General features: G+C 42.1%; 1 protein-coding gene across 1 annotated transcript in view; it reads left to right on the top strand.

The window, feature by feature from the left end:
* Positions 1–27345, top strand: part of SHISA9 (shisa family member 9) — a 420204-nt gene extending 392859 nt beyond the window's left edge. The window contains exon 4 of the mRNA XM_086691202.1: positions 27147–27345. Within this exon, the coding sequence (XP_086547328.1) occupies positions 27147–27307 (161 nt within the window). The 3' untranslated portion in view covers positions 27308–27345. The remainder of the gene's footprint in view (positions 1–27146) is intronic.
* Positions 27346–27991: the final 646 nt, after the last annotated feature.

Here is a 27991-nt window from a genome sequence, read left to right as displayed (position 1 = left end):
CTCCCCTCCTCCCCCTCCAGCCTGCCTTTCCTGCAGAGCTTCTGGCTGCTTCAAGGCACTGGGGGAGGAATTCATCAGGGGCTGACAAGTGGCAAATGACATTAGCTTCCAACTGTATTAAAGAATGTGAACACAGCAGGCTGGTGCCTTTTTCCCTCTCCATGTTCCCAGCTCCTGTGCCTGTCATAGTGCCTGGGCCCTGGTAGGCACGTATTGCTTTGAATCATTCTGTAGTGGGTATCTGTCATCTTGGGTGTCCCGCATCCATTTCCTTTTCTTGTGTAATCGATGCCTTTCTTTTCTTTGGGAGAACCACTTCCTGACTTCAAACCAATTCTGGGAATTAAAGAAGCTAGTTTTGTAAAGTTCTCAGAATACTCTCTGGCTCAATTAATATTAGCTACCATTATAGCTAATATTATATTGTAATTCATGAAACACCCATGAAACAGGATCCAGTAAATAGAGGAATTATCAGAATGTATGGAAGAGCTCATTTAAATTAAAACATCATAAACATCATAACCAATCCTTTTAAAGAACTAAATAAGCCTAAAAGTAGGAAGATAAAAAAAAAAAAAAAAACAAGGACATCTCAGAGGAAGGAGAGCCAAAAGACAAAGACGGAAATTCGCATGCGTGCGCGCGCGTGCACACACACACACACACATTTTTAATTTGAGCATCAATCCAAGAGGTCCAATATTTCACTAAGAGTCTCAAAAAAAAAAAAAAAAGTACAGGAATCACAAAGGAAGGAAATTATCAAAGAAAAAATACAAGAAAATTTCCCAGGCTTGGAAAATACTCTTTTCCTAACCAAATGCCCAGAACAACCAACAGCAGCAACAACAAAAATACTGGTTTAAAAAAAAACAAAACAAAACAAAACAAAACTAAGACATATCATTATTAACTTCAAAAACCATGTCAGTAAAGAAAAACATTAAAGTGCTTTAAAAGAGAAAAAGAGCAGATAACACACAAAGCATTGGAAATCAGTGTGGTATTAGATTTCCTAACAATGGGATTGGAGACTAAGAGGCAATATAGCAATGATGTCAATCTGATTAATAACGACTTCCAGATATGGGACAGCCTGGGTGGCCCATTCAGTTAAGTGTCTGACTCTTGGTTTTGGCTAAGATCATGATCTCCCAGTTCATGAGATCAAGCCCCATTTATGGCTGTGCACTGACACAGTCTGCTTGGGATTCTCTCTCAGTCTCTCTCTGCTCCTCCCCTCTCTTTCTCTTTCTCTCAAAATAAATACATAAACGTTAAGAAAATAATGGCTTCCAGATAAGAATTCTATTCCCATTCAAACTATAGTTAAGTATAAGAAAGAACCTCCCCCCCCCCCCCCCCAGTTTGCAACTTCTCTGAAAGTTGTTGGACAATGTGTTCCACCAGACAAAAGAAGTAAACAAAAAGACAGAAAAATAAGATGCCTAAGGAAGGGATCCAGCAGAGAATAGAGGCAAATGTAATTTCAAGAATTATTTTGAAAGGAATGATGACAACTAGATCCCTTGATGACATCTGGGAATTAGCCCTAGAGAGCAATTAAAGCACATTGGAGCAGTAAAACAGAGAGTTATGAGAGATATGAATAGATTCATCTCCAGGAAAACAGTGGAACCAACAGAATAATTGAGTCATTTGACTATGAGAAAAATAGTGTTAAAATGATTTCTAGAGTTCTCTAGAGGATGTAAAGTAATTTATACATAGAAAATGAAGCAAATGAAAAAATGAGGTAATTATCAACTTAAGGAAAACATAAAGTGACATAATGGGAAAAGATAATCAAAGTATACTACTTGACCCAGCAGTGAGCCTGTATGTACTAACGGGGTCATAACCTATCAATAAATAAGTAGTTGTATGGTTTAAATATTGAATGATTAATTATATTTGAGCTATTACTTTATTGGAAGGGTTGGGAAAGGAACGACAATCAGAAAATAATTAACAAGATGGCAATAGGAAGTCCTTAGCCATCAATAATTAGTTTAAATGTAAATGGATTAAATACTCCAACCAAGAGACATAAAGTGGCTGAATGGATAAAAAATTAAGACCCAATTATATATTATATCTTGTATAAAAAAGTCTCACTTCAGATTGAAGGACACACATAGCCTGAAAGGGATGGAAAAAAGATATTCAATGCAAATAGTAACCAAAAGAGTGCAGGGGTGACCATACTTAAATCAGACAAAATAGACTTCAAGTCAAAAACTGTCACAGAAGACAAATAAAATCATTATATAATGATAAAATTATAATTAACTAGAAAGATACAGTTATCAACATACATGTGCCCAACATCAGAGCACCTGTATATATTTAGCAAATACTGAATATATTAAGCAGAGTTCTGAAGGCAAATTTAGACAGAAATGAAATAATAGGGGACTTCAATACCTCACTTTCAACAATGGGTATATCATCCAGATAATCAATAAGGAAATACTGGACTTAAACTATACTTTAGAGTAAACACACCCAACAGACATATACATAACATTCCATTCAATAGCAGCAGAATACACATTCTTTTCAAGTGCACATGGAACATTCTCCAGGATAGATCATATAAGTAAGATAAGTCTTAAACAATGTAAGAAGATAGAAATCATAACAAGTATCTTTTCAGTTACAGTGGTATGAAACTAGAAATCAATAACAGGATGAAAACTGGAAAATTCACAAATATGTAGGTATTAAATGTACACCTCTGAATAATCAGTGGGTCAAAGAAGAAATCAAAAGGAGAAAAAATATCTTGAGACAAATGGAAATGGGACTATCAAATACCAAAACTTATGGAAGATAGCTAAAGCAGTTTTAAGAGGGAAATTTATAGCAATGAATGCCCACACTAAGAAGAAAAGAGAAAGGGAACCAGTTAAGTGTCTGACTCTTGGTTTTGGCTCAGGTCATGATCTCACAGTTTGTGAGTTCGAACCCCATGTTGGGCTCTGCATTGACAGTGTGAAACCTACTTTGGATTCTGTCTCTCCCCCTTTCTCTGACCCTCCCCCACTCATGCACATGTTCTTTTTCTCTCTCAAAACAAACAAACAAATAACTTTTAAAAAAGAAAAGACAAAGTGTCAAACAAACAACCTAACTTTACACCTTAAGGAAGTAGAAAAAGGAGGACAAACTAAATAAAGTTAGCATAAGGAAGGAAAGAATAAATATCAGAGCAGAAATAAATGAAATAGAAACTAGAGTAACAATAGAAAAGATCAATGAAACTAAGATTTGTTTTTTGTAAAGATAAACAATATTAATAAACCTTTAGCTAGACTAAGAAAAAAAAGACTCAAATAAATAAAATAAAAAATGAAAGGAGATATTATAACTGATACCACAGAAATACAAAATATCACAAGAGACTACTATGAACAATTTATACCAAAAAATTGGACAAACTAAAAGAAATAGGTATATCTCTAGAAACGTATAACTTACCAAGTCTTAATCAAGAAGAAATAGACAGTTGAACAGATCAATTACTAATAAGGAGATTGAACTGGTAATCAAAAAGCTCCCAACAAAGAAAAGCCAAGAACCAAAAGGTTTTATGGGTAAATTCCACCAAACTTTTAAAGAAAAATTAGTGTCAGCCCTCAAACTCTTCCAAAAAAATCTAAAGAAAAGGGAACACACCCAAACTCACTTTATGAGGCCAACATTACCTTTATATCAAAGCCAGGTAAGGATCTACAAGAAAATAAAACTACAGGTCAACATCCCTGATAAATATAGATGCAAAATTCCTCAAGAAAATATTAGCGAGCCAAATTCAACAGCACATTATAATCATCATATATCATGATCAAGTGGGATTTATTCCTGGGATGCATGAATGGCCCAACATATGCAAATCAATAAATGTAATACACCACATTAAAAGGATGAAGGATAAAAACCATATGATTACCTCAATAGATGCAGAAAAAGTATTTGACATTATTCAATATTTGTTTATGATTAAAAAATAAAATTTTCAATGATAAGGTATAGAAGGAGTATACCTCAACAAAAGACAGGCCATATGTGACAAGCCAACAGCTATTCATACTTAATAATGAAAAGCTAAAAGTTTTTCCTCTTGGATCAGGAACAAGACAAAGATACCGTTGTCACTACTTCCATTCAATGTAGTACCAGAAGTCCTAGCCAAAGTAATTAGACAACAGAAAGAAATAAATGGCATCCAAATAGGTAAGGAAGTAGGAAAATTGTTGCAGATGATGTGATCTTATATGTAAAAACCCTAAAGACACCACCAAAAAAACTGTTAGAATAAAGGAATTTAGTAAAGTTGCAGGATACAAAATCAACATACAAAAAAATCAGTTCTATTGCTACACACTGACAGTGAAATATGTGGAAAATAAATTATGAAAGCAATCCCATTTACAATGGGATGAAAAAGAATAAAATACTTATGAATACACTTAACCAATGAAATGAAAGACCTGATACTAAAAACTATAAATGCTGATGAAAGAAACTGAAGATGATACAAATAAGTGGAAAAATATCCTATTTTCATGGATTGGGATATTTTTAAATGTCCATACTAACCCCAAAGATCTACAGATTCAATGCAAATCTTATTCAAATTCCGATGGTATTTTTCACAGAAATAGTAAAAACAATTGTAAAATTCATATGGAACCAAAAAAGACCCCAACTATCCAAAGCTATCTTGAGGAAGAACATAGTGGAGGTATCACACTACCTTATTTCAAAATGTTCAACAAGGCTATAGTAATCCAAACAGTATGGTACTGGCTTTAAAATAGACATACAGACCAGTGGAACAGAGAGTCCAGAAATAAATCCATGCAGTTATTGTCAATTGATCTTTGACAAAGATGCCAAGAACACACAATGGGGAAAGGATAGTTTGTCTATAAATGGTACTGGGAAAACTGGATCTCCACTTGCAGATGGATGTAAATAGGGGCAACCTTATCTCAAATGATTTATAAAAATCAACTCAAAATGGATTAAAGATTTAAGTGGAAAATCTGAAACTGAAACTACTAGAAGAAAACCACAGGACATTCTGGAAAAGCAAAAACTATGGAAATAATAAAAAGATCAGTGGTTACCAGGTGTGTAAAGCAAAGGAGGAGATAAATAGGCAGAGCACAGAAGGTGTGTAGGAAAGCAGAAATCCTCCAGTGCAGACACTGGATACATGTGACATGTGTCCAAACCCAGAGAATGTACAACACCAAGATGGACCTAATGTAAACTGTGGACTTTGGGTGATAGTGATTTGTCAATGTAGGTTCATCATTTATAATAATGTACCATTCGGGGGGGGGGTGGATATTGATAACGGGGGAGGTTATGCATGTGTTGGGGCAAGGAGAATATGGGGAAATGTACACCTGCCTCTCAATTCTGTGAATCTAAAATTGCTAAAAAAATGGTTTAAAAGGCACATAGAGCTAAAAACACACACATGAATGAGTACAAGTAAAAGTGGGTAAATGTAAACAAGATCAGTGGATTATATCAATGTCAGTATTCTGGTTGTAATATTTTACTATAATTTTGCAATATATTATCATCATTTGTAGAAACTGAGTAAACGTTACACAGTATCTCTCTGCATTGTTTCCTATAATTGTCAAAAAATTAAAGGCTAACATCTCATTCACTACTGTCTGGAGTCATGGAACCCCTCCCCCATACTTCACTCTTGGAGGTAACTACTCATTACTATTAGGTATTCTTCCAGACAGAACACATAACGCAGCAGAAGAAATATCCCTTTGAATTCAGACAAGCCTAGGTTACAAATTCCAATTCCACCACTCAGTAACTTTAGAGGAGGAATTTTCTCTCTTCCTTAGCTTCCTATTCATTAAATGGGGTATAATAATATTAGCTAACTTCTTATGAGAAGTTAATTAAGTGTCGTTCCATCATAACAGTGCCTCATACATAGTTTATGCTCAGTATATTTTTATTATGCATGTATTTTTGGGAGACATGTAGCATAATTTGTTTTGATGTTGATTTTTGTGTTTTGTATAAATGGTAGCACACTCTCTATATCTGTTATTTGCCTTCTTCTCCCCACAACAATATGGCTTAGATTCCTTTCCATGTCACTAAATACAAACTATCTCATTCTTTGTCATTGTTGCATAGTATTCCATGGTTGGCTCTACTTCAATTTATTTACCATTTCCCTATTGGTGGAAATTTAGATTATTTCTAATTTTTTGCTCTCTAAACTCCTGTGAGTGTGGAAAACTCCTGTGAGTGTGTTTAGAGAAATCTAGTGTTGAGAAATCAAATGGTTGGTTCACTAAACATGGCCTTAAAATTTTCAGATGACAGGTCAAGTTTCACTACTATTTATATAAATCTCCTTGCCACTTAAAAAAAAAAAGTACTTGATCAGGGTAGGATCGACATATTATAAAATTCATCTATCTCTGCAAATTTACACAGGTGTGCAAGCAGCACCAGGATTCATTCTGCTGTGGGTTGAATTGTATTCACTAAAGGAGGTAAGTTGAGGTTCTGGCCTCCAGGACCTCAGAATGTGACCTTAGTTGGAAATAGGGTCCTTGTAGATGTCATTAGTAAGTTGAAGTCATATTGGAATAGGCTGGTCCCTAGTCCAGAAAGAATGGTGTCTTCATAAGAAGAGGAAAATGTGGACATGGAGACAGAATGCCACGTGGCAAAAGAGTGATGTGGCCGCAAGCCAAGGAATGCCTGGGGCTGCCAGAAACTAGAGGAGACAAGGCGGGGGAGGGTGGAGATCCTTCCCTAGAGCCTTCAGAGGAAGCATGGCCCTGTCAACACCTTGAGTTTGGACATCTAGTCTCCAGAACTGTGAGAGAATGAAATTCTTTTGTTCCATGATGCCTGTTGTTGGCACTTTGTTAACAGCAACTCTAGGCAACTAATTCACTGACCTCAGGAAAACCCTGAGTCCCATGTTGGAGTGCAGGAGAAGACCCAAATCTTTCAGCTGGTGCCTTCATAGGTATTACCCCTGATGACTCATTTTCTCTCATGAAAATGACCCAACAGGAGACTTTTAGGTGGTCAAGTTTGGGACATAGCTTCCTTATGTCCACCCTTGGTCTTAAGAGTTCTTCATCATTAGGTCAGATTCAATTTTGAAAACCTGGTGAAAATCTCTAATCCAAATGGTATGCATCTATCTCCATATTGAGAAATGTGGCAATTTTAGACTCCCCAGAGCCCACCTGTGAACCCCAGTTTAAGAATATTTGGCCTTTCTGCCTGTCCATTGCCTGCTTGAATATCTGTGGTGATGGGGAAGTCAAGACTGCTGTGGCAGCCCATTCCAACCTGAGGAGCTCTGTTCGATGCAAGCCAATTCCTATTAGTTAAAATCTGGGTCCTGGTGGATTCCATCTCCGGTCCCTGGGATGGCCTTTGTGAATGGAAGCATGGAGCAGGGGAATGAGGAGTGTTCAGTCCCTGCAGTCAAAGAGGAACCTACAGAAACATGCATGGGAATGACTGTCAAACCCTAGCAAACTCTCAGGATGGGGAAGCCATGAGAAAGCCAAGAATATAAAAAATCTGGCTCTATCACGTGCAAAGTCTCTGGCCTTCAGGAATACTGGTAGTGAGTCTGAGCCTAAGTCTTATGTGTCTGTAAATAGGAAAACCTGGCACACAGTAGGTATTCCATCATGAATGAATTTAGACTGAAGAGAACAACACTCATGAACAAGAGATAGGACCGAATCCAGAGGAGATGGAAAAATAGAGAAGGAATAAAAATTTTCATATCTAATAGCATCCTAATAAGTGAGATGATCAAGTCTTTAATACATAGACCTTTTGTAAAATAATAATAATAATACACTCTTTTCAGGGCAGTTTTAGGTTCACAGCAAAATTCAAAGAACGTCATATACCTGTATACGCATTTGCATATAGAGTACGTAGCCCTTTCAGATTGGCTTCTTTTATTTAGCCATTTGCTTTTAAGGTTCCTCCGTGTCTTTCCATGGCTTAGTAGCTCATTTCTTTTTAATGTTGACTAATACTCCACTATCTGGATGTACCACAGTTCATTTATCTACTCACCTACTGAAGGACATAGCTCATTTATTGAATTAAATTGTCCCCATCTTACAGCCGAGTGACTACAGCATCGAATGAGCAAATGGCAGCCTTCCAACATCACTTGGAAGGGAAACAGGTCCTCCCAGTGATGCAGAGTCCCACCAATGGACCACAAAGGACAGGTCCTAGGTCTCTAACATCACAAGACCTACTGCATTAAGTAATTAAAGAAGCAAAATGAATTTGCTGAGGAAGCTGGGATTGGTGTGCAAATCACAATGCAGTATCTCCATCAGCTGTAACTGTGGATGAGTCCCATTCACCCCAAAGGACTGACCCGCCTCCCTAGGATGGGTGCCCTTGGAAAATCAAATCTGGGAAATGCACCCCCATCACACTTCATTATCCCAACTTCTCAGGACAATTCTGAGTTAGGCACTTGATATAATGGGGTCTTTCAAGATCCCCAACTGGGAAGAGCAAATGATAAAACTTGAAAAAAAAAATGAGTGCTTTGCTTTGGTTTACTGAAGGCTGAATTAAACAGAACTTAAATACTGTTATGTTTTTGCTTTTGTTTTTTTTCTAGGGCCTAGAATCAGGGGACTTTTTTCCTTCTCTCTCTTTTCAAAGGGTTCACCAGGTGAACCAGAAGTAAGCATGCATTTTCTAAAACCAGTGAACCATGACATAAGAATATTCTCCAAATCAGACCTGAACCAGACCTACATTTCACAGAGTTGGGAACCTCTCATTGAAATTATGCCCCAGACATAGAGTTCTTTTACCCAATTCAGAGAAGCAGTATGAAGTGTGTTTATAGGGTCTCTCTCTCTCTCTCCCTCCCTCCCTCTCTCTCCCACTTCCTCTCTCTCTCTCAGTTCTGTTGTGGTTTTTATAGTTCCATTCAGTCTCTGAGTTCTTTGCGTCTTAGTGACCGTCTCCTTTCATCCCTTTGTATGTCCATCTTTTGTCTCTACTTGATTATTTTTATCTGTCCTTCTCTGACTGTGATCTTTCTTCCTCCCCCAATGCCTCCTTCTGAAACGCTTGCAATATAAAGTCAAGTTTAAAAAAAAAATTTTTTTAACGTTTATTCATTTTTGAGAGACAGAGACAGAGCATGAGTGGAGGAGGGGGAGAGAGAGAGGGAGACACAGACTCCGAAGCAGGCTCCAGGCCCTGAGCTGTCAGCACAGAGCTCGACACAGAGCTCGAACTCACGGACTGTGAGATCATGACCTGAGCCAAAGTCAGACCCTTAACTGAGCCACCCAGGCTCCCCTGTAAAGTCAAATTTTAAGAGCACAGACTCTGGAGCAGACAAGCTGGGCTTGAAATCACCTTCTGTGTCTAGGCATCTGTTTCTTTATCTGTCAAACACACTTGAAAGGGTACCTGACATGTAATAAACATGTTATAGTCACTTGCTATTATTATTGCCTACATTCTTTAGCCAGCTTCCCCAAGTAGCTTCTGGGACCAGAAAACAGAGTGACACAGCAGATTTAGAGAGAGGACATCATGGTTGAGGGAAACAAGGACAAAGACTTCACTTAGCTCTCTCGGTTGTGTGGTTTCTCCTCGAGTCTTCTGCAAGAGGCAACATGAGTCATCTCAGAAGACTGAGGTGTATGCACCTTGACCATGACAACCTGTGAGAGCAAGAAGTTTGAGGCGAGAAGGAGAAAGAGGGAGACAACATGAGGTAGAACATAAGAGAAAGACGGGCACCTGCGTGGCTCATGTCATGATCTCACAGTTCATGAGTTCGTGTCCCATGTCAGGCTCTGCGTTGACAGTGCAAAGCTTGCTTGGGACTCTCTCTCTCTCCCTCTCTCTCTCTCTAAAAAAAAACTGGGAAAAAAAGGAGGAGAAAGAGATAAGATAGTAGAGAGATAGTGAGATAGATAGTAAGAGGAAGAAAAGGAGAAAGTGGGAGAGACATTGTCTGAGGTTCACTGAAGCCACATACCAGTGTTTCCTCATGAGTAGAGTGAGCTCCATCAACCTGCATCCTTGGAAAACAGATGATCTGTTGCTCCTTATAATAAACTGTGCTAAATGCAAGCCTATTACCTGTCGAATTCAGCTTAGTACAATTCACTGTGCTGCCACAGGCCTCAGTTTCCAGCTGAGTCGCTGCCTCTGTAAGCAAAAGTAAAGCTCCATAGGGCAAAGATGTGGCCCCTTAGCAGCTGAACAAAGTTCGGTTCAAGAAAAGAAAATAGAGCACACGGTGCTTCAGAGTTAAAGTATAGAGATACTGAAGCATTTCATTTGAAAACAACAAACAACAACAAAAAAAAAACCCAGCCCTCAACAAACCCAATGCCACTGCCATCTGCAATCAATATGCATCATTACAGCTACGCAGATGGCTGGGTTCTGAAAGAGTTCCAAGCCAGTGGTTCTCTACCTTAGCTGCACACTGTAATCACCTGAGAGCTTTAAAAAGTGAAATCTCATTGCCCACACTGCACCCCAGCCCAATTAAATGGTGGGACTCAGGCAATGAGTAATTTTTTTTTCAGAGCTCCCCAGATCACTCCAATGTGTATCTACAGTGGCAACCTCGGGTCTTGGATAACCCCGTGAGCCAAGTCACAATGTTTTAGAGCTCTGCAATCTGACTGCAGCTAAGGTGGTTCAAGAAATGACTGCACCTGTTGGGTAATTAAGGGAACAACTCAGGGACTGTCAGAGGAGTATAAAAAGGCCATCTGTTTTGGATAAATGACGCAGCTTAGTCAAATGATGTTCTTCGGAAGCAACTCTCGTTCCCTGACATTTGGTTTGCCCCAAGTGTTTGATGGTCCTGGTGTGCTGGTGTCTGTTTATGGACATCTGCTGTGATTGGGGGTCGGTGGGGATTGAAGGAGTGGCCTGGCAGGTGATGGGTGCAGCTTTCCTAATACCAGGCTCCTGGGAGGGAAAAGGTCTATGTCAGGGTATGACCCTGCACCTCTGGCCCAAGCACCCACAATACACCTGTTGTGGGTTGAGCTGTTTCCATCTCAAATTCCCATGTTGGAGTCCTAACCCCCATTGTTTTAGAATGTGACCTTATCTGGGAATACGGTTATTGTGGATGTAGTCAGTTAAGATGTGGTCATGCTGGAGTAGGGTGCGCCCCTCATCTGATACAAGTTGTGTCTTATAAAAAGTGGAAATTTGGACACAGAGACCGACACACAGGGAGAATGCCTTGGGAGGGTGAAGGTAGAGACTGGATCCTGTTCCACAGGCCAAGGACCAGAGATGGCCAACAAATCACCAGAAACCAGGGGAGGGGCATGGAACAGATTCTCCCTCCCAGCCTCAGAAGGAACCAGCCCTGCAGACACCTGGATCTCAGTTCTCAGAACTGTGACACAGTCAGTTTCCATTGGTGGTTGATCATTGCAGCAGCCTTTAGCAAACTAGCACAGAACCCCAGCCTAGGAGAATCAATACTGTGCCTGGAATTGATGGAGGTTTCAGGGTTGGGAGAGGAAGGGCCCTGAAACAAGCAGCTGCCCCAGTTCCAAACCTGGTTCCAAACCAATCCTCATAATGGTCACTCCCGACCCCCTCCTGCTCACTGCATCCACTGTGAGAGGGACTGAAATGCCCCAAGTGGGGCTGGCTTCTTGGGCATGTGACACATGGACCCCACTCTTAGGGGACTCCCATGCTTGTCTCTTGTGTTGCCATCTTGAAATTTTTAGTTATTTTTGAACAAAGGCCCAGCCTTTTCTTTTTGTACTCGTCCCTGCAAATTGTGTATCTGGTCCTCTCCCCAAACCTCCCACCCACTTGACCTCCTTCAGTCAGATGTCATCTACCTTCTCACAGGAATTTCTCATAGCTTCTGGTCCCTGGCCACTCCCTTTTGGTTTCTCAATGATGCTATGGATTTTTCCATTTATCAATATTGTTTGGGTCCTTTGTAGGGAGGAATTTGGGGCAGGAGATGATGGTGGAAGGGGATTGTGTTGGGCAGCCAAATAAAATATTCCAGTCTTGTTGGTTAAGCTTTTAGTCCTCTAAAGGACCAAGGTTGAAGGAAAGCACAGAAGTTTATGAAAGACTGTGTGACTCTCTAGGAACAGACAGTCTGGCTTTGGGGCTCAGGTGACCAAGTGTGACCAAGAAACATGGATGGTGCCGTACCCCTCAGGACTCGTGCGGGGGGCTGTCTGAGCCTAGCTCTTGTTAGCACAGTGTTTCTGGTCATTTATTCACGGCTTTCTCTAAAACCCTGGCATACGTGTCTGTTATCCATGGATGCTGTGACAGGTGGGTTATTATTCCCACTATGTTCCTCACTCCCTGAATTAGAAACCGTACATTCATGCTCTTTGCCATGGGTCTCTGCAGTGTCTCCCACTGTGGGCAAAGTGACCTTCCCTGCCTCAGTGATGTTGGGTTGGCCCTGTGACTTGCCTTGGCCAATGGAACCTGAGTGGAACTGTCATTGTGCCAGTTCCCAGCTGAGACCTTAAGAAACATGACGTGTTTCTTCTCGCCTTCTTGCAAACCTGCCATCTGCCATGAGAAAAACCTGCCCCATGTAGCCGTTGGCCCAAAGAGAATGAGGAGGCAGGTGGAACAGACCCAATGCCCAGCCTAGATCCAAATCTAGCTGATCCCTGCCAAGGCCACAAGCATCACAGCCTCTACAGAGACCCATAAGCAAAACATAAGCGCTTGTTTTTATAGTCCAGTAAGTTTGGGAGGTCTTTGTTATGCAGAGTTACTATGGTCCTAAAGCTGACCGATACAAGAATCATGTTAATTCTTTAATTGGGTTGTCATGGCTTTGCCTGGCCTGGCCCTTCCTTTTATTATTCAGCCTTAACTCCTAGCCCCCAGCCCCTTCTCCCTCCACTTCAGGCTTGCTTCTTTTATTTTTTTTTATTTTTGAGAGCGCACAGTTGGGGAGGTGCAGAGAGGGGTGGGGACAGAGGATCCAAAGCAGGCTCTGTGTGCACAGCAGCAAGCCCAGTGTGGGGCTCAAACTCATGAATTGTGAGATCATAACCTGAGCCAAAGTCACACACTCAACCAGCTGAGCCACCCAGGTGCCCCTGTGTTTGGTTCTTTCACACTTCAAATGTGCCATGTTCTCTCATGACTTTGAGCCAGTAACACGTTCCCTCCCCACGTCCCCCAGCTCACTTATCCTTTTCCCTGGCTGGCTCCTTCTCGTTCATTTGTTCTCAGGCTACATGACCACCTAACTCCTCTTCAAGGCCCATGAGGACCCGCTGAAGGCTCCTGCTGTGTGCTTCTGTTACATGATGGGTTCTCCCATCACAGCCCTTGAAACAGTACATTGCCATCACTAGCATGGTAGAAAAACAGACTGAGATGTTTCTTGGTGTTTGCTTTTCACTGCTGTGGCAGGGCCAGACAGAGTCAACGAGAGATAGCAATGCTTCACTTTCCATGCTTCCCATCCCAACCGCACCACACACACACACACACACACACACACACACACACACACACACACACACACACACACTAATCCCAAGAGCCTATACGACCCTTTGCGTCCACATCATTCTAAAGCAAATTCAGAATCTGGGTGTTTTCTGCCTCTTGTGAACTCCTAAGCCATTTCTAGTATCATCCCAGAAGGGAAATGGTGAGAGGGAAGTATGGCTTTGGGGTCTGGCTGTGAGAAAAAGAGATCCCCTCTGAGTAAGGCTGAACAATGGGGATCTGTGTTCAGCACAAGGACTTGAAGTTCTAGTACCCTGCAGAAGGGTTGGCCCCCCCACCCTGTCTGAGCTCCTGCTCAGCAAGAATGCCTGTTTCTTAGGTGTCATGGAAACAACAGCAAGAGATGTGATGGCGTGCTCAACAGGGCCCTCGACGGGAGCCAGGGTAGAGCTGAGGAAGGTTGGAGACACCTGTGTATTCACTTTCTATTGCTGAACAACAGATCACCACCAATCGTGTGACTTTAGGACATCACAAACTTGTCATCTCCTAGTTTCCAGGAGTCTGGGTAGGACATGACTAAGTCCTCTGCTCAGAGTTTCACCAGGCTGAAGTCAAGGTCTGTTACCAAGTTCCACATTAAAGGAGTGAGTCCTAATAATGCCCGAGACAGAATTATCTGCCAACCAGATGTGACCGGGGCTGGGAATGAGACCTAACTTGATTTCTAGAAAGTAGATATATCTTCGTGATTTCTTGCATCCTCATAGTTTGGTTTTAAATTCACATCTGCTACGCTTTAATCCTCTGTTTTTCCTAGTGGACCATAAGCTCTTGGAAGCCAGGATGTATGTCTTGCTGATTATTACATCTCCTAAGCCTAATATGGTGCCTGGAACTTACGGAGAAGGAAGTAACAAATAGTTGCCAAATGAGGGACTGACTTAAGTGCTCAGTAAATCCTTATTCACTTAAACTGACTCAGTTCTCATAAACACCAAGGGCATCACTGTAACTGTTTCAGAGAAGAAGAAACCAGATGTGAGAAGTTTAGGCAACATGTTCAGGGTCACATAAATAGTAACAGCAGAGCTAGAACTTTTCCATTATATTCAGAGAAAAAAAATATTCCTTTCTTTTGGAACTTGGCCCTGAAATGTAACACTATGACACATCCTAAATTGCATGACTCATACTTTTCATCTTCCGTGATCAACAGTGGGGGAAAATGTAATGAATTAGAAACCTTTATAAGACAGTTGCTAACATCTCAAAATCCCAAACTGGATTTTGGATTTGCCTGGATTTGCCAAGCGGGTGACTCCCCTCTCACTGGGAGCACAAACTAAGTCACTACCAAGGACTCACAGGATAGTCTGGTTTGTCCCAGACAGACTTGACTTACCTCCTCTTTCAGGTTTTAGGTTACCTAACTAGTGTGGTTGTTTAGCGAGCAGAGATTCTAAAGTGTGGGTTATATTTCTTATAAATCACATAACGACTCCATTCATTCTTTTCTCAGGGCCTTTGTGCAGGCTGTGATGTCTGCTTAAAATGCTCATCCACTTTCCTATGGCTCAATCCCTTTCGTTCTTCAGTTCTTGGCTTGGACGTCAGTCATCAAAGGGGTTTTCCTGGTACCCTGAGGGCCTACCCCCTCCCCATTAATCCCTGTCCCTATATACCCTATATAACACTTTTCATAAATTGCAATTATATATTAATTTTACATGCCTGTCCACCCCCTGCAAGATGACACGCTCACAAGGGCAGCCACCAACTTGGTTGATACACCAATGTTAACAACTCAGCTCTCACCCAGTGCCTGGGCTGTAATAGACATCCACTAATTATTTGTTAAATGAATGAATGGAGTCCACTAAGCCATTCAGCAAGCATCATCAGTGGAGCATGAATTTTGTGTACCAGGTGCTGGTAATACAAAGTTATACAAGGGGCAGCTGGGTGGCTCAGTTGGTTAAGCATCTGACTTTGGCTCAGGTCATGATCTCGCAGTTCCTGAGTTCGAGCCCTGTGTCAGGCTCTGTGCTGAGAGCTCGGAGCCTGGAGCCTGCTTGGGATTCTTTGTCTCCCCCTCTCTCTCTGCCCCTCCCCTGCTTGCGCTCTGTCTCTTTCTCTCTCTCTCTCTCCCTCCCTCTCTCTCTCTCAAAAATAAATAAACATTAAAATTTTTTTTAATTAAATAAAGTTATACAAGACCTGGGTCCTTCCTTCCAGCGGCACCCAATCTAGTGCAGAAACATGCATGGATATATCCTAAATGGCCCAGGCTTCACCTGGCTTAACCTCAAATGGTGTCCAATCAGCACAAACACTTAAGTTGCAATGACTTTTCATCCCCAGCCAAGAACCATGTGACTTTACCCTACCTCAAGGTCTCCCTTTGTTATTTCTGAGTCTGCAGGGCTGCCTCACAAGTGCTCTGAGAAGAGTCTACTCAAGTCCTCATCCCCAGCCTCCTGATCCAGTTTGCAAGTCACTCCTGGCACCATTACTTCCGTTTCCTTCCATGGGTGTGTGGCTTCCTTGCCTGACACTGGAGCTCTCCACTTGTTCAGTGCCACACAACAGGCCAGTCAGGTGTGGCCCCGGTGTCCTAGCACAGATCAGGAGGATGCCTGTGTACATCTGGATCACCTGGGATCTGGCTGAAATTCAGCCTCTGACTCAGTAGGCCTGGGATGAGCCCTGAGATCCTGCATCTCATGTAAGCATCTGGGTGATGTGGACCCTGCTGGTCCACAGGCCACACCTGAGGAGCGAGGATATCTGCAGCGGGCATAGTAAATGCTCCATCCACGTTGGCCGTTGTGATTTCATACCTGCAAGGCACCCAGTACAGGGGCCGTCATTTTGCCGATGTATCAGACGCTGTTGGTAACGTGCCCAACTGTATCAGACGCACCTCTACACGCCCCAAACTTGCAACTCTGAATATCTGTTACTTTTCTTAGCCCGTGAGAGCAAGATTGGGTGTCATGTGAGGTAAACCAGACAGGCTAGAAAGTAAATGCTTCCTAGATCAATCTCAACCAATGATAGGAAACTAGGAGATAAATGCCCCATCCCCCTGGCCCATCTAGTTGAATCATTGTGAGGCACCTGTTCATATGGGGTCCCAGAGTTCTCCACAGAACAGAGACACATTAGAAACTTTCCTGATAGTGCCCCATTCATTGGCTTTCTTCCCTTCCCCCACTCACTCCCCTCTGCTCCCCTCCCCAGCCTGGTGTTTCCAGACACTACCTCCCAAGTCAACTCTTTCCACTCAAACAAATCCTTGCCTCTGGCTCTGCTTCTGGGGGAATCCAAACTGAGACCAAAGGCTTGTTTGCTTTGGGGGGCTGTTAAAATTAAATACAAAACGAAGAGCATGCTCTAAGCACATAAAACCATTTAAGCCAAACTAAATCTAGCTTATTTCATGAACATAAGTGAAACCAAACTTAGGTTATTTCTTGTAAATGCCTCTGATAATAAAAGAAAACTGAAGCCCTCTTTCTACAAATGGTATAAGATAATCAGGTTTTTAAAATTTTTTTTACTGAAATATATTTGATGTATAACATTGTATAAGTTTAAGGTGTGTGACATTTTGATTTGATACATTTATATATTGCAGTATGATTGACAATGATGTGGTACCTAACACCTCTCACGTACTATCATTTCTTTTTTTTGTGGCGAACAATTAAGTTCTAGTCTCTTAGCAAGCTTGATGTTTCTATTACAATATTTTTTTTTAATTTTTTTTTCAACGTTTATTTATTTTTGGGACAGAGAGAGACAGAGCATGAACTGGGGAGGGGCAGAGAGAGAGGGAGACACAGAATTGGAAACAGGCTCCAGGCTCTGAGCCATCAGCCCAGAGCCTGACGTGGGGCTCGAACTCCCCGACCGCGAGATCGTGACCTGGCTGAAGTCGGACGCTTAACCGACTGCACCACCCAGGCGCCCCTCTATTACAATATTATGGACACTATTACAATATCGTTACAACAATGATTATGTGGTGCGTTAGATTTGGAGGATTTATTTAGCTACTGGTTGCAACTTTGGACCCTTGAACAATATCTCTCCTGGTGAGGGAATAGATGATCCCTTTTAACCAAGCCCCTGCCCATAGGGAAACTCTCAGTGTTTTTTTTTTTTTTTTTTAATGTTTAATCATTTATTTTGAGAGAGAGAGAGAGAGAGAGAGAGAGTGTGTGTGTGTGTGTGTGCACGTGTGCATGAGTGGGGGAGGGGCAGGAAGAGAGGGAGAGAGAATGCCAAGCAGGTTCCTCACTGTGGGTGCAGAGCGTGACTTTCGGAGCCATGAACCAGGAGATCATGACCTTAGCCGAAATCAAGAGTGGAATGCTCAAATGACTGAGCCACCCAGCTGCCCCTGGAACCTCTCATTGTAATAACCAGTCATCATCAAAGTGAAACAACTTCCTCATTTTCATGTTATAAGCCATCCTGTAATATCATGGCCCTGAGCTTCACATCCGTTTAAAATTTGAAAGCTCCCAGCTCACAGGCCGTCTTTATTTTTATTTTTTTTTTTTTTAATTTTTTTTTTTCAACGTTTATTTATTTTTGGGACAGAGAGAGACAGAGCATGAACGGGGGAGGGGCAGAGAGAGAGGGAGACACAGAATCGGAAACAGGCTCCAGGCTCTGAGCCATCAGCCCAGAGCCTGACGCGGGGCTCGAACTCCCGGACCGCGAGATCGTGACCTGGCTGAAGTCGGACGCTTAACCGACTGCGCCACCCAGGCGCCCCCAGGCCGTCTTTAAATGCACAATAAACTCTTACTAAATACTTTTTTATTGATTTAGTCATTTTCATTTTGCTATTTCTGGTTTTTTGACGGGGCCCAATCATCATAATATAAAATCACTATTTTTTTTGGTGCGGGGGGGGGGGCGGGGGGGGGGGAAGGACCCAGTATGAGTATAGGGGCCACATCCAGGGACCACCCACTGAGTCTAGCAGAAGTTCAGCCACAGCTTTCTGAGCCCTCCCTGCGACATCATCTCAAATAAGGGAGATAGTTGTTTCCAGGGTCCCCACAATGCTTTTGCAATCTGATGGCAATTGAAAAACGTATTCCCACAATCCTAACTCCATGGCTAACACCTCAGTTTGCCTGTATCCTTTTCATGCAGACAACCGGCTCTCCGATCACAATGACCCCAAATGAGACAGGTGTCTAAGGACACAGCCTAGTAGGCACTGATGTCAGCTGTACAGAGCAGCAAGGGGGATCTCTCTTGCAGATACTTTCCTTTCAACCCCAAGGAAGAAAGACACATTTTGTATCTGAGAACAAAATAAAGAGAGAAAGTTACAGAGAACCAGACCAATTCAACCAACCTCCCTTAGCAGGTAGGCTGGTGAGTCTCCAATTTAAGCCTGCCTCTCAGGCACTTTGGGAGTGTGCTAAAATCTCATATTGCTGGATCCAGATCTAGAGAATTTGACGGCACTTTGGGAAATACTGCTGTAAACTGTCAGAGGCATGAACGGCCCACGGAATCTCCGCTGGTTTGAAAGGAATTTATCACGTGTCTGCAGGCCGGTTCCTCTCCTGAGCACTCTACCTTTATTCACTTCCTATAGCCTTGTTAGATACGGTTATCGGCTTCATTTTACAGATAAGGAAAGTAAGGCACAGGTAGGTCAAGGAAATTGCCCCGTGTCACACAGCACACAGCCAGGCGCAGGGAGCAGGGATGCAAATTGCCCATGTGGTTCCAGAGCCATGCACATCCCATCGCACTGGAGCTGCAAGACTGAGCGAGGCCCGCACATGTTACTTCCATTCCCTATGAAGACCCTCTTAGGGATTGCATGTTTATGTCCCCCCTCCCCCCTGCATTCATAAGTTGAGGCCCTAACCCCTAATGTGACTGTATTAGGAGATAGGGCCTCTGGGGAGGGGAGGAAAATTAAATGAGGCCATAAAGGAAAGGTCCTAATCCACTAGGGCTGGTGCCCTTAGAAGAAGAGGAAGAGACATCGGAGACACCTCTTTCTCCATCACGTGAGGACAAAGCAAAAAGGCTGCCAAGTGCAAGCCAAGAAGAGAGTTCTCACCAGAAACTGTCAGCCAGCACCTTGACTTCAGACTTTCCAGTTGCCAGAACTGCGAGTAAATATATTTCTGTTGTAGAAGCCACCCACTCTATGATCTTGGGGTGTCAGCCCAACCGTAAGGTTTTCCGGATTCTTATCACAACTGATGTGTTCTATGGACATTCTCTCACATCCCTGCCGTGTGACCAGAAACAAACTAGACACAAATATGAGGGGTGCCTGGGTGGCTCAGTCCAATAAGCATCTGACTTTGGCTCAGGTCATGATGTCATGGGTCGTGAGCTCAAGCCCCGCATAGGGCTCTGCACTGACAGTATGAGGTTTGCCTGGGATTCTCTCTCCCTCTCTCTGCCCCTTCTGCTCTCTCTCTCTCTCTCTCTCTTGCTCAATCAAAATAAATAAGCATAAAAAATTTTTTTGAACTGCCTTCCAGAACCTAATTTTTATTACTTGTTATGTATTTATGTATTTTGAGGGGGGAGGGGTGGGGGGGAGAGAGAGAGAGAGAGAGAGAGAGAAAATCCCAAACAGGCTCCACAATGAGTGCAAAGTCTGACATGGGACTCAATCCTAGGATCCTGGGATCATGACCTGAGCTGAAATCAAGAGCAGGACGCTCAACCAATTAAACCACAAAGGCTCCCCAAGGACCTAATTTTTAAAAATAACTTCTTTCTTTCTGTAATCATAAATTGAGTTCAGAGCACATATTTGGCATGTGGTACATCTCTGGGGGATGCAGGAATGCCTTTGCAGGACCAGAAACTGAGGGCTAGCCCCTGAGGAATGCACCCTTAGTAAGAATCCCACGAATCCAGTGTGGAATGTTATCCCTAATCACTATTGGATTCGACACTTTCTAGCACTGTGTTGGAAGTGGAGACAGTCATTCAAAAGCAGCACTTAATCACACACTGGATAGTACAGCTCGGAATCATCATACACATGCTTCCACAAGGAAAGGAGCAAGTCATTAACCTTAAATCATCTTCTGAGTAGGTCGTATCAGGAATGAGGACAGAAAGATGCCTTCCTACTTCAGGATCTAGAATGGCACTCTTGAAAAGATGACTGAAAAATAAAATAACCCTATTTTGTAGACGAGAGTTTTGCTACCATGTGTGTGAGCCTTCTTTGGCAAGTCACTTTCCCTCTATGGGCCTCAGTTTCCTCCCCTGTAAAGGAAGGGGCATAAAGCTGGTAGTTGCTCTGACTTTTCTTTGATCCGCACAAGCCACAGTAGATATCCCTTCTTTGAAAACATATTTTAAGAGCAAATATCTCAAGAGAGAAGCATATCTTGTAAATGGCATATTATAATTCAAAGCCAGTCTTTCCTTATACTCAACCCCTTTGCTTTCCATTATTATTTTCTTTACATTACCCCTTACCACCTGAAATTCCCTTTTTTATTCAGCAAGAACTAAAAATGTATACTGGGCATCTGTACTGGTCCTTATTGCTATTTGCTCTCCAGGCTCGGAGCCAGAGCACCCTCCTCTTCCCTGATCCTGTGAAACTTTCTGGCCGGCATTCAGCTGCCCTATTCTCCACCTCAGCCAATGGCCATGCTCCACAATGTTCTAGAACTTTCTAGTATGCACCAGGCATATGGCCCTGTGGGTTGGGAAGGCTATAGGACTTGGTAGAAAGCATCAGTGGGTTTCAGAGACAAACACACATGGGTTTTCTAATTTCACCACTTTCTAAGTGACGCTTTTCTAAGTGTGTCACTTTGCAGACATCACTTCATGTCACTGAGCCTTAATTTATGTGCAAAAAAGGGACCATGGCACCATTGTGACCACTGTTGGTTGCCTAACCAGCAGTCGTTCCATCTTTGTCGACAAAGTAGTGCTGGGTCTGTTCAGGTATTCAGGGAAATGTGTCCTGTCTTAAGGATGGATTTTGATTTCTAGATGGAACATAATCTATTTCCATTTGTGAGTGACTGCTTTAGGTTTGGCCGTATGACTGTATCTGGACTGGATATAAAGGGAAATCTGCTGGAAAGCACTGGGGAAAGACTTCCCTCCCTGACAGCAGGAGAGAAATGAGAAGAAAGCAAGCCCATCTTGCTGTCTTCATAATTTTAGACATGATTGTGCAATTTTGTGACGATGGTCGCTACATCACCCAACTCGCAGTTAGGAGGGGAAAGCCAAGGGGCACCTGGGTGGCTCAGTCAGTGCCCGACTTCAGCTCAGGTCATGATCTCACAGTTCATGAGTTCGAGCCCCACACTGGGCTCTGTGCTGACAGCCCAGAGCATGGAGCCTGCTTCAGATTCTGTGTCTTCCACTCTTTCTGCCCCTCCCCCACTCATGCTCGCTCTCTCTCTCTCTCAAAAATAAATAAAATAAACATTGAAAAATTGAAGAAAAAAAAAGAGGAGAAAGCCAAGAAGATCACAGAAAAGCTATAGGGTCTGACAGTGTATAGATTGTGAATCGACTTTCCCTGAAACCATCTATCTCCAGATGTTTTATTTATGAGAAATAAAAGTCTCTATTGGTCAAGCCATTTGTACACTTTTGTGGGGTCTGAAGGTTACACACCCTTTAAGTAAAAGAATAAAAAAATTAAAATATAAAAGACAGTAGATTTTTAAAAATAATACTAATGTTTAAATAATTCTAATAATTCTTAAAATTCTAAAAATAACTCTAAGAAATCTAAAAAAATTCTAATTTAAAAATTATTATTATACTAAATTAATAATTCTCAGGGTGCCCATGTGGCTCATTTGGTTAAGTATCTGATTTCTTGATTTCAGTTCGGGTCATGATCTCACGGTTTGTGAGTTTGAGCCCTCACATCTGGGTCAGTGGAGCCTGCTTGGGATTCTCTCTCTCTCTCTCTCTCTCTCTCTCTCTCTCTCTCTCATTTTCCCTCTCCCTCTCTCTGTCCCTCCCCTCCTCTCTCTCTCAAAATAAATAAATAAACTTACAAGAAAAGACTAGTTTATTTTAAAAAGTTGGTAATTCTAGGGGCGCCTGGGTGGCGCAGTCGGTTAAGCGTCCGACTTCAGCCAGGTCACGATCTCGCCGTCCGTGAGTTCGAGCCCCGCGTCAGGCTCTGGGCTGATGGCTCAGAGCCTGGAGCCTGTTTCCGATTCTGTGTCTCCCTCTCTCTCTGCCCCTCCCCCGTTCATGCTCTGTCTCTCTCTGTCCCAAAAATAAATAAACGTTGAAAAAAAAATTAAAAAAAAAAAAAGTTGGTAATTCTCTTTAGGAAGTAACAGTAGATTCTAACTTTTAAAGGTTTATAAATGCCCAAACATTAGAAGATTTTTAAAAATAATAGTTCTTGGGGTGCCTGAGTGGTTCAGTCAGTTAAGCGACTGACTCTTGATCTCACCTCAAGTCTTAATCTCAGGGTAGTGAGTTCAAGCCCCATGTTGGGCTCTCTGCTGGTCATAGAGTGTATTTAAAATTTAATAATAATAATAATAATAATAATAATAATAATAAATAGTTCTTATTAATAACTAATAAACCTCTATAATATTTGTATCCTTTATGTTCCATCTGCATGCTCTGTCTTCAATATAACAATAATTTAAAACAGCATTTTCTACAGAGAACAAACAATTCTTTTTTTTGAGTATGGTTGACAGAAAATTAAAATTATTATTCATGGCTTAGAAAATTTACTTTCAGCTTCACAACTCACTGTTGGTAACATCGTGTACATTTTTAGGATTGTCATCAAATTTGGGGAAATCTCCAACGAGGAGGTTTTTTTTCATACATGAGATCTATGTTTTAGAAGAATTTTCCCAACGACTAGCTTCTGACTCCATGAAATTCAAGCCTAATTTCTCCTGTGTTACCTACATTTCTTTCAGTTCCCACTGCAATACCACCTCCGGGCCTGCTGTTTTGTATCAATACACCAGGTGAGTCAGCACACTAGGGGCAGGAATGTTCCTGGAAGCTCTCCCCATTCCCTCCTCTGGTGGGTTGGGAATGAGTGAGAACCACATAAACATATCCCACTAAGCCCATCCTAATCTATTCCTGGAGCGGAATCCCAAATCCAAATTCCAAATGCTCTCAATGTTTCCACCAGTAACCAACACAGAGGGATGTATAACAAAGAAGATGTCCCAGGGGAAAGACTTAGCCATCTTAAACCACTGCAGTTAAAACGTTGATGTTCGCATATATAAACCACATCATCTTTATCTATCCATCAGTTGACAGACATTTGGGCCTTTTCCATAATTTGGCTATTGTTGAAAGTGTTGCTATAAACATTGGGGTACATGTGCCCCTATGAATCAGCACTCCTGTATCCTTTGGATAAATTCCTAGGAGTGCCATTGCTGGGTTGTAGAGTAGTTCTATTTTTAATTGGAATACTATTTGGCAATGAAAAAGAATGAAACCATGCCATTTGCAGCAACGTGGATAGAACTGGAAGATATTATGCTGAGTGAAATAAGTCAGTGAGAGAAGGACAGATATCATATGTTTTCACTCATATGTGGATCTTGAGGAATTTAACAGAAGACCATGGGAGAAGCAAACTGGGAAAAATAGTTACCAACAAAGAGGGAGGGAGGCAAACCATAAGAGACTCTTAAATAGAACAAACTGAGGGTTGATGGGGGCGGAAGGGGGAGAGGGGAAAATGGGTGATGGGCATCGAGGAGGGCACTTGTTGGGATGAACATTGGGTGTTGTATGTAAGCGATGAACCACGGGAATCTACCCCCAAAACCAAGAGCACACTGTATACACTGTATGTTAGCCAACGTGACAATAAATTATATTTTAAAAAAATAAAAAATAAAATTATGACTGAGATTAAAAAAAAAACATTTACTTTTGCAAATTAAAAAAACAATGAAACAGACAAACGAATGGCAGTGATCCTAGAGCCTCAGAAAATGTCCACGCAAGTGAGGGGGCCCTAAAACGTAAACTTTGTTTGCTTCACATCAAATTCATCTTCCTCTGATCCTGGGCATGTTGTGAAAACTGAATGAACCCATAATACAAATAAAGTGCTGGGCAAAGTGTCTGGCATGTAGTGAACTTTGAAACAGGGCAGCAACCATTCTACTTTTAGTGATGTCAGTATTATTTAAGACGGTACCTCCCACAGTACGTAGGTCCTTCCTCCTTCCTCCTTCCTCTCCTTTCCTCTCCTTTCCTCTCCTTTCCTTTCCCCTGACCATGTTTTCACAGCTATACTCAAAAGACCAGACCTCAGAGGAGACAAGCCTTTCAAGTTGTTTTTCAGTGTGAAATCTGTTCATGATAAAATAGTAGTTTTCAGGGGTTAAATATTCCCATGCCTGAAAGGGCAAATGTCTCTATAATCGCAGTGACCAGGAAATCAAAGTGACATCTTTCCAATCAATAGTTTTATCATTACGTTTTAAAATTGCATTTTTGCCCTAAAATTGGCATGCTATATTTAGTCACCACCACCAAGAGACATCTGCCCAATGAAGCAACCGTGCCTTTCACGAGTGATATGTCATTTATTTATTTCGGCAGCTAAGCACCTCCCGGCGCAACACACAGCCACCTTTGGAAACAAAGATGGAATTCTGGGTGCCTTAAACAGAGAGGGGCTGTCTAAAATTACAGACGATGCTAATTAACTAGAACACAGAATTAGAACCTACGGTTTGGAAAATATGCAGGAAAAATAGAGTGTCTGTCAGAAACTTTACCATCAGGGAGCTGATGCTGGCTGTTTCAAGGATGCTAAGTTGATGATAAGAATTCTATACCACTGTTAAATCTCAATAAACAAAGCCCCAGGTTGCGCCTGAATTATACCATGTGTTTGCTCAAAGAGCTGGTGTTTTAAGTAAATTCCCTTTCACTGATAAAAATTATTAATAAACATAGTGAGAAAGATACTGTCTGGAAGAAGGGAGACTGAAAGGGACCATAACTTTATTTATGTTTGATGAACAAATTATTTTTTTCTGTCACAGGCACCTTAATTCAAACAAAGCAACTGCCGTGAGATGTTCTTGAATTTAAAACCTGATTGAGTTGCTTAGTGTATTTTTAAAAATATCAGGAGGGGCTGGGGGAGTTACTTGGTACATGTGCTGGTGTTCTACATGAGCTCTGTTGGTGGAGGCAAGTGAAAAGGCAAAGCTTCCAGGTCTGGAGACTGGGATTTTCATCCCAGGTCCACTGCTAATTCACAGGATGACTTTAGGCAACTTACCTAACTGATCTGGCTAATAAGGACAATAGTAGTTCCTGCCTCCTTGACTGAGTAACAATTATAGAAGACTGTGAATGTTAGAAGGCACTCCATAAAAAGGAAAAGTGGAAATGGCAGTAGAGCATGGGGATTAGGAGCCCCTATTGTATGTGAATGAAGACCAGAGTCTGCTAGAAGTTCAGTCATTGACCAAGTGAACAGTCAAGGGCAGAGTACTTAACTTCTCTTCTTCTTCTTTTGACAGAGAGAGAGAGAGAAAGAGCATGGGGGAGGCGCAGAGAGAGAGAGAGAGAGAGAGAGAGAGAGAGAGGGAGAATCTCAAGCAGGTTCCAAGCAATCAGCACAGAGCCTGATGCAGGGCTCCATCTCACAAATCATGAGATCCTGACCTGAGCCCAAATCAAGAGTTAGATGTTCACCCCTCAACCGCTCAACGACTGAGCCACCCACGTGCCCCCATAGGCTGTTCCACTTTGCATCAGCAAACATGGCCTGACGACACATCTGAATTCCAAACCATAGGATGAGTGAAGGCAAGGTAAGGGGAATAAAGGCGCACCCCCTTTCTCTGAAAATACAACCTATAAATCACACCTGATACTGCTGCGTCCAGGCCACAGGCTCGAACTTAGAAAGGTGACTGCTCTTGTTGTCAAGAGAAACTGGCTACAGCCCAGCTAAAATGTAGCAAGAAGGAGACAGAGAAAACTTACGTGGGTGAGATACCAAGCTGACTCTGTCACAGTGTCCAAGCTTCTTAGCAGATATGAATGGTCAATAAATCGTAACACAGAACGTCCCATGTTCCAGGTTCCCCCTCAGTCCTGGGAAAACTGTGATGGTTGGTCACCCAAGATGCTCTATGGTGGGCTTCTGGGAGACCTCTGGAAATGAGACTTCAGGTAGGAGAACCAGCTGAACCTGCGGTGTCAAAAATAGAAGAGGCCTTGAAAATATAGGTCAAACACTCATTGTATGGTTCAAGTTGCTGTATATAAAAAAGGGAAAGGGATTTTACTTATGACTTTGCCATTCCTAAGTACAGAGGTAGGTAGAGTATTTGCAAAGGGCTGAGAAGGAGATCAGTGTCCAAACATACTTCTACCATGGGTCTGTCCTGGCATGGCCTTCCCCTCCTGCTTAACAGAAAAGTCCATTCAGTAGCTCTGCTGATGTGTTAGACCAGAAGTACCCAATAACTGGAGGGGATTAACCAGCAGGGGTGCCCTAACCTCTCCTTTTTCTTTCTTCTCTCACTTATAATTCATAGTAATTGGAACTCTCTTGGTTACAGGTGAAAGAAAGCTAACTCAAACTGGTTTCAGCAGCCAAATGGAAATACACTGGCTTATGGAACTAGATTCACAAATCAGATTCAGTCACAGCTGGATACAGGGCCTCAAATCACAGCATCAGGAACTGGATCCGTTTCCATCTCTGCTTCTATCAGAGTAAGTTTCATTCACTGGCAGATTCTTCCCCTCCTGGTGACAAAATTGTTGCTGGCAGACCAACTCCCTTGAAACTGATGGAGAGAGTTTCCCTTTTCAGTAGTTCTAATAAAATTCCCAGAATTGTGTTAGGCCAGTCTGACTTGCTCATCATTGTGATCAAAGAGGGGAACATGCCGAGTGGACAACGTGACTTGTGTGTTCATGCCTGGAGTGAGAGACTGTGAGGTCAGCCCCACATGAGATACATGGGCTGGGTGGGAGTAGAGAGGGGTGGTTTCTCAGATAAAAATATAGATGCTAAAGACAGAGGAAGGGAATACAGACACTCAGTAGGCAAACAACAGATGTCCATAACATCTCCTAAATTCCCTTTTTTTCTTTCCTCTCTCTTCCTTCTCCTTCCCACATTCTCTTTCTTCCATCCCTCTTCTCTTTCTTTCTCTCTCTCTCTGTGTCTTTCCCTGTGTCTCTGTCTATATTTTTCTCAGTGTGATTGCCATTAAGCAAGATGCAAAGGTGAACTTCTTGCGACCCCTGACTTCAAGCAACTCTCAGGTTCAAGAAGAAAAAGGGACAATTAGGTAACAAACTGTAATAAAATGTGATATGCTTGGGGAATGCACTCATGCATACATCTCTGAATAAATAAATAAATAACACACGCATGAATGAGATGGTATAACAC

Source organism: Puma concolor, chromosome E3, assembly GCF_028749965.1.
Source record: "Puma concolor isolate L17-30 chromosome E3, mPumCon1.1.hap2, whole genome shotgun sequence".
Lineage (NCBI taxonomy): Eukaryota > Metazoa > Chordata > Mammalia > Carnivora > Felidae > Puma > Puma concolor.
Note: the sequence above shows the minus strand (reverse complement) of the source record. Positions and strands in the feature narration are given on the sequence as shown.